We start from the raw sequence: 17,935 nt of genomic DNA on the forward strand, positions 1-17,935 counted from the left end.
TGATTGAGTTGTTTTTTGAATCCCAAATTCCTTCTTGAAAGTAATAAGCTTTTTAAAAAATCAAAGTAAGTATTACTTGATTTGAAGTCTATTTGTCTAGTAAAAAAGAAAAAGGAAAAAGAAAATTATAGTCCTACATAGAAAATAAACAATAGAGTTATTATAGACCAATTTTTGTCTATAAATTTATGTTATTAATTGAGTCAGTATATGAGTTTGAAATTATTAAATTCAATAAAGGATTGAAACATTAGGTCTAGCTAGGTTTATTTTTATTTTCCTAGTAAAAAAATTCAAAAAAATATAGTTATGTGTAATAAAGAAACTAGAAAAGTTATTCATAATAATTTTTCTTTCATGATTTTTTTTTAATATTAATTGGATTAGCTTTGAGTTTGATGACTGTTTAGTATTAACTGGATATATTTTGAGTTTTAAATTATTTTTGAAAACGAATAAATCCTATATTTTAATATTACTTGATTTGGAATCTATTTGCTTGATAAAATTTTTTAGATAAGTTAAAGAAAAAAAAAATGTGTTATTTAGAAAAGATCATATTTGATGATTTTTGGTATGGTTGGTGAAAAGAAATGAAAAAAAGAAAGAGATCGTGTTTACCTTATTTGTTTTTATGATTGTTTTAAATTATTTTTATTTCTTTATGTTTTCTTTTGCTTTTAAAAACAAGTGAACAAAATTTTTATTTGTTTTTTGGAAATTGTTCTCTATTTAACTTTGGTTTTAAAAATTGTTTTCAAACAAAAAGGCCAAATAATGCTATAAATTTCTAAATTACACCACCAAACAACCTTATGGATTTAATACTATTTTTGTATGCTAAATGACCTAAGCTCTTAACTTATTCCTAATACCTTGATTTACATTTTTTGTTTCCTCTAGTTAAGATTTTTTAGCATTTAGAATGAGTATAATTTTTTTAATTCATAAATGAATTTTTATGTTTATCTTAATCTTATTGACCTTGACTTAGTGCCAAGTCATGGTCTTTCTATCCACACCTTTTTATTTTCTTTTTTTCTTTTTTTTCCTTTTTGTTCAAGTCAAGGTCTTCAATCAAGGCACTTGGTTTTTGTGGTAAGGCAAAGACTCAAGTCATTTTCCACTCAATTAGAATTTAATATGATACAACTCAAATAATACTAAAAACAAAAAGAAGTGAAGCTATCATTGTCACTGCTTTAAACCACCTTCTATATATTTTGTTGAATTGAAAATGCAAGGGAAACAAGAAAGAAGTTTTAGGTAAGGAACTGATATTGATAAATTATTTTTAATATGCTTTTCTATCTAATCCTTCTAACTCTAAGTGATTTCAGTTCTTGCCAGTCAAAGTAAGGTTGATCTTTGAGATGATTATAATTGTTTTTCTTAATATATATTTACATATGTTATTAGTAGATCTTTTTAGATTGGTGACGTTTGTTAAATGTGTTGTTTAAAGTAAGTTCTTCATGTTGTGCAATTGTCTTTTAGATTTTTCCAGTGTTTTCATTTTTATGTTGGAAATAAAATTTCAATTCAATTCAAGAAAATGCTGACTACATATTGGAATTCAATTTTTACAGGTGCTCCTTACTAGAGAATTGAATATTTACATGGAGAAAATTTCAATTCTTGGTTTCATTTTAGCTATTCTCTATCTCATAACAACAGAACTTGCATGTAATGGTCATACCCGTATCGACAACAATGTTCAATCTGAACAAAAGGCTCTTATTGACTTCAAAAGTGGTCTCAAAGATCCCAACAATCGGCTTTCATCATGGAAAGGAAGCAATTATTGCTCATGGCAAGGAATTAGTTGCGAAAATGGCACAGGATTTGTCATTTCAATTGATCTTCATAACCCTTATCCTCGTGAGAATGTATATGAGAATTGGAGCTCTATGAACTTAAGTGGAGAAATTAGTCCTTCATTGATAAAACTCAAGTCTTTGAAATATCTAGATTTGAGTTTCAACTCATTCAAAGCCATGCCAGTTCCTCAATTCTTTGGGTCTCTGGAGAATTTAATATATCTAAACTTATCAGGTGCTGGGTTTAGTGGATCAATTCCTTCAAATTTAAGGAATCTTTCTAGCTTGCAATATCTCGATCTTTCTAGCTTGTAATATGTCGATCTTTCTTCTGAGTATCTTTACGATATTGATTCAGAGTATCTTTACTATATTTATTCTGAATATTTTAATAATTTATTTGTTGAAAATATTGAATGGATGACTGGCCTTGTTTCCTTGAAGTATCTTGGTATGAATTATGTTAACCTTTCATTGGTAGGAAGTCGGTGGGTTGAGGTGGCAAACAAGCTTCCAAGTTTAACTGAGTTGCATCTAGGTGGTTGTGGCCTCTTTGGCTCATTTCCATCTCCAAGCTTTATTAATTTTTCTTCACTTGCTGTTATAGCTATCAACTCCAACGACTTCAATTCCAAGTTTCCTGACTGGCTTTTAAATGTCAGCAACCTTGTATCCATTGATATAAGTGACAATAAATTATATGGGAGAATTCCACTTGGTCTTGGTGAGCTACCCAATTTGCAATACTTAGATCTATCTTCTTCGATTTATCTAGTTTCAGATTTCCATCTCAGGGGCAGTATCTCTCAACTGTTGAGGAAGAGTTGGAAAAAGATAGAAGTTCTAAAGTTGGATGGAAATGAATTACATGGTAAGTTTTTTGTGTTATTAGAAAAATTGATTTTTCTTTGTTGATATGTTAATGTGTAGATAAATATAGTTCACAATTGTGTATATGAGTGTTGAATATGTATCAATATACAAATATCAAATAATCACTATATTTTGTTCAATTGTTGGAAACAAAAATCTTCTTATTAAAAAAATATTATTTTGAATTCTAAATTTCTTAGAAGGAAATTTAGTTTCTTTTTTATCTAAAAAAAAGTATGTAGTTTAACAATTTATGCTTGTGAAGTATCTATGTTATCTAACAATTTTTGTATGAAGGTAAGTAATTACAAAAAGTGTTTGTCTACATAACTATTAAAAAGAATTGCATCTTATAGGAGTATGATTTTTTTTAATCCTTAACTTCCTTTTTTACTTTAAATTAGTTGATGAATGATTTATTATTTTCGATTGTTAATAATTATATATTTGTTATATTAATTATTTTTTGAATGTTTTCATTTCATTTTGACATAACTCTTTTTTTTTTTTCAATTTGTTTTGCTTTTGAGGATAATAATTTGAGCATGTACTAAATTGAATATTTATATGATGGTTGAATTGATATATGATGTGCTTTGTCACTTATGTTTTAATATTTTACTAATTTTAGTTATTAAATGTTTTCCATTTTTTACTCTCATGGTATACCTTCTTTTAAACTATTCTATTAAAATTTTATTCTAAATTGTTATGTTTATTTAAAGTACTTCTTGTTCCTATAAAATTCAAATAATTATAATTTACTATTCACTTATATTTGAAAAGCTTGTAACTAATAAATTAAAAAATCACATTGTATTAAAATTTAAAAATTTACTTTCTGTATCTCCAAAAAGAATTAAATTCCTATTTTGACAATTTATGTTTGTTAAGAATCTTTATCATCAAATACCCTTCAATCATCTCCTACATATTTTCAATTTCCATTTTCTCTCACTAATTCATCTATTATATCAAAATATTATACTAGGTTGAACTCCTACTTTTCTCTAGCTTTGTTCTTTAATGGTACGTTCTACTTTCAAAATATTATAGCTTTGCAGATAGGAGTAATTTTCTATTAAAATTTTCTAGGAGTTTGTAAATAAATAGAATAACCACTTGGAATTAAAATAATTGTTGAGAAAAACATTTTTTTTTTGCATTGCTAAAATACAAATGATATTTTTGGTAACTTGGATCTATTAAAAAAAGAAAAATGTAATTACCTTCTCAATCTTTTGGTTTATATTTTCATTTTCTATATTTTCTCATTGAACTATCACTTTGTTCAAATTATTTTCGTTTATTGTTAAAGAAACAATTAATGTCAATGATTAATCCTACTAGTCTTATAACAGTGAAATCAATTACTTTATTTCATGGTTATCAGAAAAGAAAAAAAAAGTACCTAAAAAAAATCTAATATTTTTTGTTACTTTTTCTTTAAAGTAATTGTTCATGAATTAATTTGTTTTGTTATTTACTATTTTTATTATTTGTTTGTTACATAATTTTAATTAATACATATTTTTATTCTTGGTCATTGCAGGTTCAATTCCAAGCTCCATTGGAAACTTTTGCAACTTAAAATATCTGGATTTGAGTTTTAATCTCTTGAATGGAAGTTTACCTGAGATTATCAAAGGACTTGAAACCTGCAGTTCTAAAAGTCCTTTGCCTAATTTGACAAAATTGTCCTTGTACAACAATCAATTGATGGGAAAATTGCCGAATTGGTTGGGTGAGCTTAAAAATCTCAAGGCACTCGATTTATCCAATAACAAATTTGAAGGTCCCATCCCTGCTTCTTTGGGGACATTGCAACACTTGGAGTTTCTGTCTCTTTTGAAGAATGAGCTGAATGGAAGTCTCCCAGATAGTATTGGACAACTTTCTCAACTGCAATACTTGGATGTTTCTTCCAATCATTTGAGTGGAAGTCTCCCGGATAGTATTGGACAACTTTCTCAACTGCAACACTTGATTGTTTATTCCAATCATTTGAGTGGAAGTCTCCCAGATAGTATTGGACAACTTTCTCAACTGCAAGACTTGGATGTTTATTCCAATCATTTGAGTGGAAGTCTCCCAGATAGTATTAGACAACTTTCTCAACTGGAACAATTGGATGTTTCTTCCAATCATTTGAGTGGAAGTCTCCCGGATAGTATTGGACAACTTTCTCAACTGCAACGCTTGCAGGTTTCTTCCAATTATTTGAGTGGAAGTCTCCCGGATAGTATTGGACAACTTTCTCAACTGCAAGGCTTGCATGTTTCTTCCAATCATTTGAGTGGAAGTCTCCCGGATAGTATTGGACAACTTTCTCAACTGGAACAATTGGATGTTTCTTCCAATCATTTGAGTGGAAGTCTCTCTGAACAACATTTTTTGAAGCTGAGTAAGTTGGAGAATCTATATATGGGCTCCAATTCTTTCCATTTAAATGTTAGTCCTAATTGGGTTCCCCTTTTCCAGGTGGATGAACTTGATATGTGTTCATGCCACTTGGGTCCTTCATTTTCGGCTTGGCTTCAATCTCAAAAGAACCTCAACTTTCTTGATTTCTCAAATGGCAGCATTTCAAGTCCTATTCCAAACTGGTTTGGGAATATTTCTTTGAATCTGCAACGGTTGAATCTTTCTCACAATCAGTTACAAGGTCAGCTACCAAATTCATTAAATTTTTATGGTTTATCAGAGATTGATTTCAGTTCCAACCTCTTTGAAGGACCTATTCCTTTTTCAATCAAAGGGGTCGATATTCTAGATCTCTCCTATAATAAATTTTATGGCTTTTTTCCATCGAGTAGAGGTGAATCCGTGTCAAGCTTGTCTTATCTTTCTCTTTCAAGTAATCAAATAACAGGGGCCATCCCATCAAACATAGGTGAATTCCTACCCAGCTTGCAGTTCCTTTCTCTTTCGGGTAATCGAATAACAGGGACCATCCCAGATTCCATAGGACGCATCACCAATCTTGAAGTCATTGATTTTTCAAGGAATAATTTGACTGGAAGCATTCCTTCTACCATAAATAATTGCTCTAACCTTTTTGTGTTAGACCTTGGAAACAACAATCTGTTTGGGATAATACCGAAGTCGTTGGGCCAGTTACAATCGCTCCAATCACTGCACTTGAACCACAACGAGCTTTCAGGAGAGCTCCCCTCATCTTTCCAAAATTTAACAGGCTTGGAAGTTCTTGATCTTAGTTACAACAAATTGTTGGGTGAGGTTCCTGCATGGATTGGAGTTGCTTTCGTAAATCTGGTAATACTCAACTTGAGGTCGAATGTGTTTTGTGGAAGACTTCCCTCCCAGCTTTCAAATTTAAGCTCCCTGCATGTCTTAGACATTGCACAAAACAATCTGATGGGTAAAATTCCAATCACTTTGGTTGAGCTTAAAGCCATGGCTCAAGAGCATAACATGATCAATATATATCCTTCGTTTCAAAAAGAGGGACTCTCCTGGTATAAAGAACTATTGGTTGTGATTACCAAAGGCCAAAGTCTTGAATATACCAGGACTCTTTCTCTTGTTGTAGGCATTGACCTATCCAACAATAATTTAAGTGGAGAGTTTCCCCAAGAAATAACAAAATTGTTTGGTTTGGTGGTTTTGAACTTGTCGAGGAATCACATTACTGGCCAAATTCCTGAAAGCATTTCAATGTTGCGACAATTGTTATCTCTTGATTTGTCAAGCAATAAGCTTTCCGACAGCATTCCTTCAAGCATGGCCTCATTATCATTCTTGAGTTATTTGAATCTATCAAATAACAATTTCTCTGGTAAGATCCCCTTTACAGGGCAAATGACAACCTTCACCGAGCTGGCCTTTGTGGGAAACCCTGATCTATGTGGAGCTCCATTGGCCACAAAATGCCAGGATGAAGATCCAAATAAAAGGCAAAGTGTTGTTAGTGACAAAAATGATGGTGGCTATGTTGATCAATGGTTTTACTTGAGCGTTGGCTTGGGATTTGCCATGGGCATCCTAGTTCCATTTTTTGTTTTGGCAACAAGGAAATCTTGGTGTGAGGCCTATTTTGATTTTGTGGATGAGATTGTCAGATGGTTGTTGAGAGGAAGAGCAACCTATGCCAAAAATCATCCTAGAAGGCGATAAATTTTATTTGTAGATCTTTCTATGCTTTATGTATCATTATAAGCTTTGGAAGTGAATTTCATCACAGTTGCAATAGAAGAAAAGACTTAGCTTTTAATTTATTTTAACTTCAGAACATATCCTTTGTTTATAATCTGCAGTGTTTTGGCATTGTCGGAAGGCTTAGAAAAGAACTTGACACCTCTTATTCATTCTACATTCAGAAGTCTTGCTTATCATATTTCCTAGCTCCTTATCAATCATTAAATTCCTTGTACAACCAAATATTGTGAAATTCTGCATGAACATAACCAAAGAGAAGTGAAAAAACAGTTGTTTCTGAATTTTCACTGAAAGCAAATACATCTTATCATACCCTATTCAAGTTCTAAAGGAATATAGATCGTAGATGATTTCCAGATACCCCTGTGCCACCAACACAACACAAATATATAAATAAAAACAAATTAATTAACCAAGAATGGGTAAAATCCACACAATGGCCTTTATTTAATTACTGAAACATGAATATATAAACAATTCAGCCTGGTCATGCCCACCACTTTGAATTGGCCAATTAACTTAGCAATTTGGGAGTGGGGAAATCATTTGCCTTAGTTGTAGAATGCATCATTTTGCCTTGTAAATTGAGAGAAAAAGTAATCTATCTCACCAATATAAGATAGGAATTCCAACCTTAGTAAATATCGGTAACAATCCAACCATTTATGCTATTAGTGGATCAACAATGTATGTTAGGCCAATTAATACTTATGATAATTGTGGTGAGGTTCAAACCTAAGACCCCTCAAAAGCCAAAGATTCAACACCATTTTAAACTACAAATTTAACTCAAAAGTTTAAACAACATGGTACTCACCAATAAGACATATTAACGTAATTTTGTAGGGTTAATAGACTTAATTAATAGCAAAAGCAAAAGCAAGAAAATCCTTTGGTGGGACTTCCATTTGCATCCACCATGTGATGTGGGCATCGACAGTGGTCGAGCATCCACCCAAATCGCACAGCCCAAGCCACCATCTAGCAACTACAAATACATCCAAAGAAGCATACCTCTCCCAACCCACAAAATGTAAATTGTTGGGACACATTGATAAATTTGATACTTCACAATTCCAACCAAAGGAGAAAATGGGGCACCGACGAAACCACATAAGAAATCAAATCAAATGATTTCCCTAAAACCCAAAAGCGACATTCTCGATCACTTTTTGGGTTGACAACAACTTGAAGTAACTACCAGTCTCATCTGCTAATACACATTTTTGGGTAATATTTAGTTATCAATTTGGAGCCGCTTTCTTGGTTTTGAACCCCATAAAAAACCACTCAAGACAAACCCAAATTAAATAATTCAGGTTTCTACATAAGGGGTTGTTAATACTATTTTAAAAAAACCCTAATTCTGCAATGAAAGTGAAATGAGAAAATTGAAAATTTGACAACAAATTCCTAAAGAAAAGCGAAAATGGAAGTGGGTATGGTGCATTGAGACAAGAAAGTTTAGAATTTTGAAGACTTTCGGAGAAATGCACATGCTATTGATTTTTAAGTTCAATTTTGAGAATAATTCACTCTAAGTAACCACAAACAATGAGAATAAAATGATACCATTTCTATGTACTTTACAAACACATCCATGTTGATAAATATATTTATCTATTCTTTTTTTTTTTTCAATTTTTTATCTTTCATTAGAAGTTTGTGAAATTGTTAATTTTTTAGATAAACATTTGAACAATATTTTTTCATTAAAAATGAATATTAATATCTGAAAATTTTTAACTATAAATTATAATATTATACTTATATTTTTATTTACTTTAAAACAAATACTACATTATAAGAAATAAATACAAAATAAATGGATAATAATTGTTTCTATAAATAACTTAATGATAACTTTTCATATATAATAAAAATATAAATTATGTATTTTTTTTGTTAAGAAAATGGTAATCTTTTAATAAAAATAATAAAAATAGATATTAATATTTTAATAAATCAATAAAATTGTATTTATTTGTTAAGTTTTAAAATTTGTAGATTTATTAAAATATTAGTAAAATAAAATTTATAAATTTATTGAAATATATTCATCATTATCATATTTGATATATAAAATAAGGAGTGAGAATGAACACCTCATTCATTATCATGTTTGGAATGAGAATGAAATAAAAAATGATTCTAACAAATAAAGGAATTTCTATAAATTATTTAAAAAAAACACTTTTCTAATAGTAAAAAATAAAAAAACTGATTTATATAAGTTGTTTTTAAAAATAATTTTTTTAATTTTGATTTTTAAAATTTAATTTATATAATATAAATGAAATTTAATTCAATTCTTATTACAAATAAAAAGAAAAATTATGATTGAATTAAAAATAAATAGTTTTTAATAAAATATAAAAATAAATTAAAAATAATTCAACTCTTTTCCTGGGCTAGGCCAGCCTTTTGGGCTCTCTTATGGGTCCTATCTCTGGGCCTAATTTCTGGGCCAATTTTGGGCCTCCCTTTTTTAACATATATAATTTTTCTGAAGCCTTTTTTGCCTCCTTAAAGGGACCATTTTCTGGCAACTTTGGGGCATTTGAATTTTTATTTTATTTAATTTTTTTCCTAATATTTTAGCTATGAATTATAATATTTTAGAACTTCACACAAATATTTATCTACTTAAAAAAAGAATATTAAATTATAAGAAATAAATAAAAAATAAATAAAAAATAAATATTTCAATAAACCACATCATGATAAATTTCATACATAACAAAAAATATAAATTATGTATTTTTTTTTTATAAAAAAAAGATGATAATATTTTAGTGAAAGTTATAAAAGATAAATTAATATAAGAAGTTGTTAACCTTATTTTTAGGGTGAGGAGTGATCTTAAAGACAACATTAATGGGCTTAAAAGCGGGCTTCTGCTCCTCAATTGAAGCTACCACATGGCACCATGTTATAAGCCAACAACCCTCCCCTCACCCACACGGGCCACACCCAACCGAAACCCACCCCACATGATACCCAACCGAATAAAAAATGGACTGGGCCTAATTTTGGCTCATTTTCCTGGGCTTGATAGTTTGTCCATTTTCCTGTCTTTTAGGCCCTCTTATGGGTCCCATCCCCTGGCCCAATTTTGGACCTCACTTTTTTTATAAAGCCTTTTTTTTGTCCTTAAAGGGACCATTTTTTTGGCCCCTTTCTGGGCAACTTTTGGGTCGTTTGAATTTTTATTTTATTTTCTTTTTTCTGAAACCAGTTTTTCCTCTCTGCAAGGGCCTAATTTATGGGCCCAATATATGGGCCTTTTTTTTTTGGTTTTTCCTTCTCCATTTTAACTTCCTAACTTTCAAAACCCATAATTTTGAATGAGTCATGGTCTTTTGATTATTTATTTATTTATTTAATTTTGAAAGATGTTGTTGTAGTATGTGGCTCATATTTGAGCGAAAAGACATATGGAGAAAAAGGGGTAAATGCAGGAGCGAAGTGATAGCATTCATCATTTAGGCTTGTATTTCTTTTGTTGTAGGCGAACGATAGGTTGGGGGTGCAGGGGGCAACACCCCCGCGGTATCGTTCAGGGGTATTTTTGGAATTTCATTACTTAAGGGTTAGTATAAATACCCTTTTATGTAACCTTAATTTGATACATAGTGAAAATCATCTTTTCTTGTTCCCATGGATGTAGGTAATTAGTTGAACCACGTTAAATTTACGTGTTTTTCTTTTTTGTTTTTCTATTTGTCATCATTAATCGTTGCACGGATTCCAATAGATGTTTTACTTGGGCACAATTTAGTTTTTTGACTTGATAACGTGATCAACATTACATAGAGAAGTTCTATTATCATAGGCCATAATCAAACAACATAATCTACATTTCATACAAAATTGACAGATCATAAAAGAGTACAAACTATTCTAATATAATTTTAAAGTAGTTATTTATTATCCATATGACTATTTGACTTGACAAACTTTACAATGTGGTCTACACTTTATTCGAAATAAACATTCTTTATTGTGGATGATAATCAAGAAAAAAATTGATTATTATGATTTAATTTTAAATGGTTAATCATTGTCCATGATTAAATCTAGGCAAATTAAGTTACTAGATATTTCACTCTTACTCTTACTCATTGTCTATGATTAAATCTCAGCCAGAATCACATCCCGTTTTAGAGCCAGTTCCATTTGTCATTTCTCCGACTCTTACTCCTCCCATCCATGGGAATTAAGTTTGAGACACCAACCAATAGAGCCACTTTCATACATGTAAAACCCGTCTTTAATATTGTTGAAACCATCCAAAGCTGACAGGTTGATTCAAAGAGACCAAACTTTTGCCATCCATGGGAAAAGGATTCCAAATATAAAAATCGGCATTAATGTTTCCAAACAACTTTGTCGTGGTTCAATAATAAATAGAAACATATCCATCCTATAAGTCTGATAAATCTTTTTATTTTTTATAGGGAACAAGGAGATGTATTAATATAAAGGAGAAAAAAGGTCCATGAACTAAACCAAAGGGAAAGTCAAGCATCATCATTATTACCTGTACATGTAAATTTGAAGATTTTTCTTGGACCCTTATTACCAATCTTCTACCTTTGATATGAGACAAGTAGGGCCTGCAGGCTCATCCAATTCAAAGGTCATCTATCGAATCCTAGGGTATTCTTAGCGATGAGTTTCTCTATCTAATGCCTTTGAAATTCTCTCTACCTTGGATGTTTTGATCTACCACAATCATCAAAAGTAGATTTGCTTCTAAAATTCTCTTGCAGGTAATTTCTATTCTATGGATATTTTGATCTGGGTGAGGTGATTCGAATTATTTTTTCTTAACATGCATAGAAGGATGATGCACAAGTACTTGACAATTTTTCTTATCTAATTAGATTGATGATCTTTCTTACATGTGTTATTGAGTGTCTTGATGCATTTGTCTTCTTTTTATTAGTATATGGTGTTGAGGCCTTGCGTCCCGATAATCCACGTAGCTGCCAAGTGGACGCACGCTTTCAACCAAGATTGAGTTCTGGTTCAGTTGCCCCTGCAAAAGATGTCCGGACAGGGTGTCCGGACACACCCTCCGATGGTTTTGTCAACCATGGTTAGAGAGATTAATCAGTTGACCTTTTACTAGGTATAGCAAGTTTACCTTCCTCCTTGTGTGAAGGTCCTTATATATAGTATTAGAAGCTTTGTCTCCCTCCTTAATGGTAGGGATACTTTTTGGCTTGTCATGATGCCTCTAGGTGGTGGCAGAGTCATCATCACCCTATGGGCGACTGACAGAGATCGTGGGAGGCGCCGCGACTATCAGAGATCGTGGGAGGTGACTTGCCATCATTCCTGTTTTTTCGCTCTGCAGGTGGCGGAACGTGGGCCGTGGCAGGTTGTCGGAATGGCGTAGTAAGACTTGCTTACTTTAGTCAACGATCCGGACAATATATCCGGATAGGATATGCTATCATCCGGATGTGATGCTCACGAGTGTCGTGTGCTTCTCCCTGAGGGAGTCCAGATAGGGGAGCGTGCCACGTGTCCCTCTTTGGGGAGTCCGGATGGAGTCGCTCCGGACAGTGAGGCGTGCCATGTGTCATCAGGGGATGGGGTCTCTACATATGGGAAACAAAATTTTTCTTCAATTCATGAAAAGAGATATAACATGTTGCAATTAAGTTTTTACAGGTGTTCATAGTTGGTGAATTGCATAATAAATGGAGAGGATTTCAATTCCAGGTTTCCTTTTAGCTCTTCTCTATTTAAGGGTGAGAGGAACAATTGCTTATAAGGATGAAACTCATTTGACAGATTGCCTAGAATCCGATTGAGAAGCCCTTATTGACTTAAAAAGCGATCTCAAATATTCCAAAAATCGATTTTCATCATGGAAAGGAAGTAATTGTTGTCAATGGAAAGGGATTAGTTGTGAAAATAGTACCAGAAGTGTTATTTCCGTAGATCTTCATAATTCATACTCTCCTTTGTATGAATTTGAGAAAAGGAGCTTAATGAACTTGAGTGGGGAGATTAGTTCTTCATTGTTAAAACTCAAGTCCTTGAAACATTTAGACTTGAGTTTCAACACATTTGAAAGCATCCTAATTCCGGAATTCTTTGGATCTTTGAAGAATTTACAATATCTAAACATATCAAATGCAGGGTTTAGCGGTGTAATCCCTCCAAATTTGGGAAACCTCTCAAGGTTGCAGTATCTTGATCTTTCTTCTCAATATGGGAATGGTCTATCTACTGATAATTTTGAGTGGATGATTGGTCTTATTTCCTTGAAGCATCTCAAGATGAACCAAGTCGACCTTTCATTTGTTAGATCAAATTGGGTGGATGTATTAAACAAGCTTCCATTTTTAACTGAGTTGCATCTATCTGATTGTCGCCTCTCGGGTTCAGTTTCTCTAGCCTCAGTAGTTAATTTTACTATGCTTTCTGTTATATCCATGAGGTAGAACTACCTTGATTCAACAATTTTGGAATTGCTTGTAAATATCAGCAGCCTTACATTCATTGATCTAAGCTACAACAGCTTAAACAGTATTCCTCTTGGTCTCAATCAGCTACCTAATCTGCAATACTTGAACCTGTATGGCAATGGAAATCTTACTGGCAATTGCTCTCAACAATTGAGGGAAGGTTGGAAAAAGATAGAGGTCCTCATTTTGGCTTCAAATAACTTTCATGGTAAACTTCAAATAACTTTCACTGCTCTTCCTTAAATTTATTGCTTATGACTTTATAATTGGTATATATTATTATACTATTTGTTAATAGATGAATTTTTTTTTCTTTTCTTTTTTTGTTCTTGGTGATTGCAGGTAGCATTCCTGACTCCATTGGAAGCTTCTGCAACCTAAAATATTTGGACTTAGGCCATAATAACTTGACAGGAAGTTTACCTCAATTTCTGGAAGGAATGGAAAACTGCAGCTCTAAAAGTTATTTGCCTTACTTGACTAATTTGATCCTGCCCAACAATCAATTAGTTGGCAAATTAGCAGAATGGTTGGGACTGCTTGAAAATCTCGTGGAACTAGACCTGTCATATAACAAGTTTGAAGGCCTTATCCCTGCTTCTTTAGGGGCATTGTCAAATCTTGAGAGCCTCAAACTAAACAATAACAGCCTTCAAGGTCCCATCCCTGCAACTTTAGGGTCATTGCAACACTTGACAGATATGTGGCTTGGAACTAACCAACTGAATGGGACTCTCCCAGATAGTTTTGGACAGCTTTCTGAATTACTTTACCTGGAAGTTTCTTTCAATAGTTTGACAGGGATTCTCTCTGCAGAGCATTTCTCAAAGCTAAGTAAGTTGAAACACCTGTACATGCAGTCCAATTCAGGTTTTAATTTGAATGTAAATTCCAGTTGGGTCCCCCCTTTCCAGATCCGGGACCTTGCTTTTGGTTCATGCAGTTTAGGTCCTTATTTTCCAGCTTGGCTTCAGTCCCAAAAGGAGCTTGTGTCTCTTGATTTCTCAAACACTAGCATTTCAAGTCCCATACCAAACTGGTTTTGGAATCTTTCTTCTAATTTAGATTTCTTAAATCTTTCTCTCAATCACTTGCATGGCCAGTTACCAAATCCATTAAATGTTTCTCAATATGCATTGATTGATTTCAGCTCCAACCTCTTTGAAGGACCTATTCCTCTTCCAACCAAAACTATTGAATCACTATATTTCTCGAACAATAATTTTTCGGGTCCCATCCCACCGAGCATAGGTGAATCCATTCCAAGCTTGAGGGTCCTTTCTCTTTCGGGTAATCAAATAACAGGAGTCATCCCAGCTTCTGTAGGAGATATAAGGGGTCTTGATATCATTGATCTTTCATGGAATAGTTTGACAGGAAGCATTCCCTTAACCATTATCAATTGCTCTTCCTTAAGAGTTCTAGACCTCGGAAACAATGACTTGTCCGGGAGAATTCCAGAACAGTTGGGTCAGTTAAAGTGGCTTCAATCTCTTCACATGGAAAACAACAACCTTTCAGGAGGGCTGCCCTTATCTTTCCAAAATTTGTCTAGTTTGGAAACTCTTGATCTCAGTTACAACAGATTGTCAGGTAACATTCCAACATGGATTGGAGCTGCTTTTATGGGTCTTAAAATCCTTAACTTGAGGTCGACTGGGTTCTCTGGCAGTCTTCCTTCTGAGCTTTCATATCTACGTTCATTGCATGTCCTGGACCTCTCACAAAATAATTTGACTGGTAGCACTCCACCTACATTGGGTGGCCTCAAAGCAATGGCTCAAGAGAAAAATATAAACCAATTTGTGTTATATGGGAGCTTTCAAGGCAGACGGTATGGAGGGCAATATTATGAAGAAAGCTTGGTTGTGAACATGAAAGGACAACGTCTAGAATATACCAGAACTCTTTCCCTTGTTACCAGTATAGATCTGTCTGGCAATAATTTAAGTGGAGAGTTTCCAGAGGCAATAACAGAATTATTTGGTTTGGTGGCTCTCAACCTGTCACGGAACCACATTACTGGCCAAATTCCTGAAAGCATTTCAAGGTTGAAGGAATTGTTATCTCTTGATCTATCAAGCAATAAGCTCTTCGGCACAATTCCTTCTAGCATGGCTTCATTATCTTTTTTGGGTTCTTTGAATCTATCAAACAACAACTTCTCTGGTAAGATTCCTTTTACAGGACAGATGACAACTTTTGATGAACTTGCCTTTGATGGAAACTCAGGTCTCTGCGGAGCTCCTCTTGTTGAAAAATGCCAAGATGAGGATTCTGATAAAGAGCACAGCACTGGTACCGATGAAAATGACAATCATTTCATTGATCGGTGGTTTTATTTGAGCGTCGGATTAGGGTTTGCAGCAGGTATTTTGGTTCCTTATTTTGTTTTAGTAAGCAGGAAATCTTGGTGTGATGCTTACTGGAATATTGTGGATGAAATCATTGATAAGACATTCTGGTTGAGAAGAAGAAGAAGAAGAGCAGCAACCTATACCAGAAGTCATGGAAGACCACAATAAATTTTACAGTTCGTTTTCTTATCTCTAAGAATTTCAATTCTTCTTAACCCAAGTAACAAGCAATGAGAAAAATAGAAAGAAACACTTTAGTGTGCTCCACCATCTAAACCTTTTAACTTCTTGATGGGGGGAGGTAGGTACAATTATGTCTTCCGTGAATGATGCTATGAATGTGGAAAATTTTCTCATACTGATGAAATTTCTACCTCCTTGGTGGGAAAAGTTTATAGGTTTATGAAAATTCTACAACATTATTGGCAACTTGTCCTCTTTAATCTAGAAAAAAGTCTATTTGATAGTGATTGAACAACTCCTTCACCATGTGCAAAGTTCAATATCATTTTGACCTGATATGTGCCAAGAAAGATTGAATTGGAGATACAAAAGAATTTATAAATATTTTTTTCCTTTTTATTTAAAAATGACCAGATAAAATTTTTAAATTTACAATATCAAAATTAATTCTCAAATTATTGTAGGTGAAATGAAAATTAGTTCTGAAAAAAAGTTGTGGGAATCATTATTACTAAATAGGAATAAATTTAATAGAAATTTAAATTTACATGATTTCTTGTCAACGATTTTTTTGAATATACATCTGATTTAATTCCATTCTCCCAGGAAAATATTATTTTCATTTTCAATAAGATTTCAATTAAATTTAATTAATTAATATGGTATAAATTGAATTTAAAATGTTTTTACAAAATCAAAACAAAAAATAAAAATAAAAAATAAAACAATTTATCCAAACAAGTCTTTTTATTTTTATTTTTTTTAAAGTCCTTTTATAAAAATAACTTATCAAATATCCTTATTTTTATAAAATATAAATTTTTTTTTTGGTTCTTTAACTTAAAAACAATTTCTAAAAACAAGCATAAGAAATCATGATCAAACAATAAATTAAAAAAATTAAAATAAAATAAAGTACTTATTTGGGTTGTATTAAAAATGAATATTAAAATTATTTTTTTCTTATAGTAATTTTTTGTTTCACTAGAATAAAAAAATTGTTTCATAATTAAAAAAAATTATTTATCTTTAACTCATACATAATTTTAGATTTAATTTTTATTTTTTAATAAGACTTAACTTAAATTTGATTTCATATTATTATAAATTAAATTTATAAAATAAAAGTAAAATATTGTTTTTAAAAATAATACAATTCTTTCATCTAAACAAGTTTTTTTTTTAAAAAAAAAAACTATTTTTTAAAATATCTTGTCAAACACTCTTATTTTTTAAAATAAAAAAAACTATTTTTTAATCTCTCTCTCATTCACCACCCCAGGGGGTTCTTCGGGGGAAAAAGAGATATAAGTTGCTGAGCTGAACACCTTCCGAATGTTGGAAAGTTCCGTTCAGCTTGCCTTCTTTATCTTTTTCTTCTCCTTAGTTCCCTAACAACCTGTAATACCCCACACCCAAAAATTGGGTAAAATTATAATTTAAAAATTAATTAATTTAATAAAGATAGAAAAGCCTTTCGCTTTTAAAAACTTTAGGTATAAATTATATTTTCCCAATCTTCTTTATTTAGAAAACTATTTTATATGAAAATCAGAAAGATTGGAAGGTATAGGATTGAAGATTTGGAGATTTAGGGTTTAAAGATTAATTTTTTAGGTAATATTTTAATTATCGGATTAGTATTTTATATTTATTAATTAGATTTGAATAATTTAGAGATCTCAACTTAGATTAGGGTTTATTTATTTAGGGTTTTTTAAATTAAAAAGATTGGAAATGGTGTTACAAGCTATTGAAAGTAATAATAATAAATGTATATATATATATATATATATATATATATATATATAATATGGGTGAAATAATGGAATTGTGGTTAAGTGATAGTTGGATGATGAGAATAATAATAATAATAATAATAATAATAATAATAATAATAATAATAATAATAATAATAATAATAGTTTTTTTTTACAAGATTTAATTTAATTTAAGTATATAAAGAAATAAATAGTTAGGGTAAAATTAAAATTAGGAAGGAATATGAATTTTATAAAAATTTGGAAATTTATTA

General features: G+C 31.6%; 2 protein-coding genes across 2 annotated transcripts; both read left to right on the forward strand.

Annotated features, from left to right (window-relative positions):
* The first annotated feature begins 1,265 nt into the window (after positions 1-1,265).
* On the forward strand, positions 1,266-6,927 carry LOC100246219 (receptor-like protein 19). Its single transcript, XM_019222308.2, has 2 exons — positions 1,266-2,691; positions 4,246-6,927. The coding sequence occupies exons 1-2, from the start codon at positions 2,241-2,243 to the stop codon at positions 6,828-6,830; spliced, it is 3,036 nt and encodes a 1,011-aa protein (XP_019077853.2). The 5' UTR covers positions 1,266-2,240; the 3' UTR covers positions 6,831-6,927.
* A 5,184-nt stretch (positions 6,928-12,111) lies between these two features.
* Positions 12,112-16,075, forward strand: LOC100241099 (receptor-like protein EIX2). Its single transcript, XM_059739604.1, has 4 exons — positions 12,112-12,247; positions 13,032-13,195; positions 13,337-13,568; positions 13,703-16,075. The coding sequence occupies exons 1-4, from the start codon at positions 12,112-12,114 to the stop codon at positions 15,883-15,885; spliced, it is 2,715 nt and encodes a 904-aa protein (XP_059595587.1). The 3' UTR covers positions 15,886-16,075.
* The last annotated feature ends 1,860 nt before the right edge of the window (positions 16,076-17,935 follow it).

Source organism: Vitis vinifera, chromosome 9 (assembly GCF_030704535.1).
Source record: "Vitis vinifera cultivar Pinot Noir 40024 chromosome 9, ASM3070453v1".
Lineage (NCBI taxonomy): Eukaryota > Viridiplantae > Streptophyta > Magnoliopsida > Vitales > Vitaceae > Vitis > Vitis vinifera.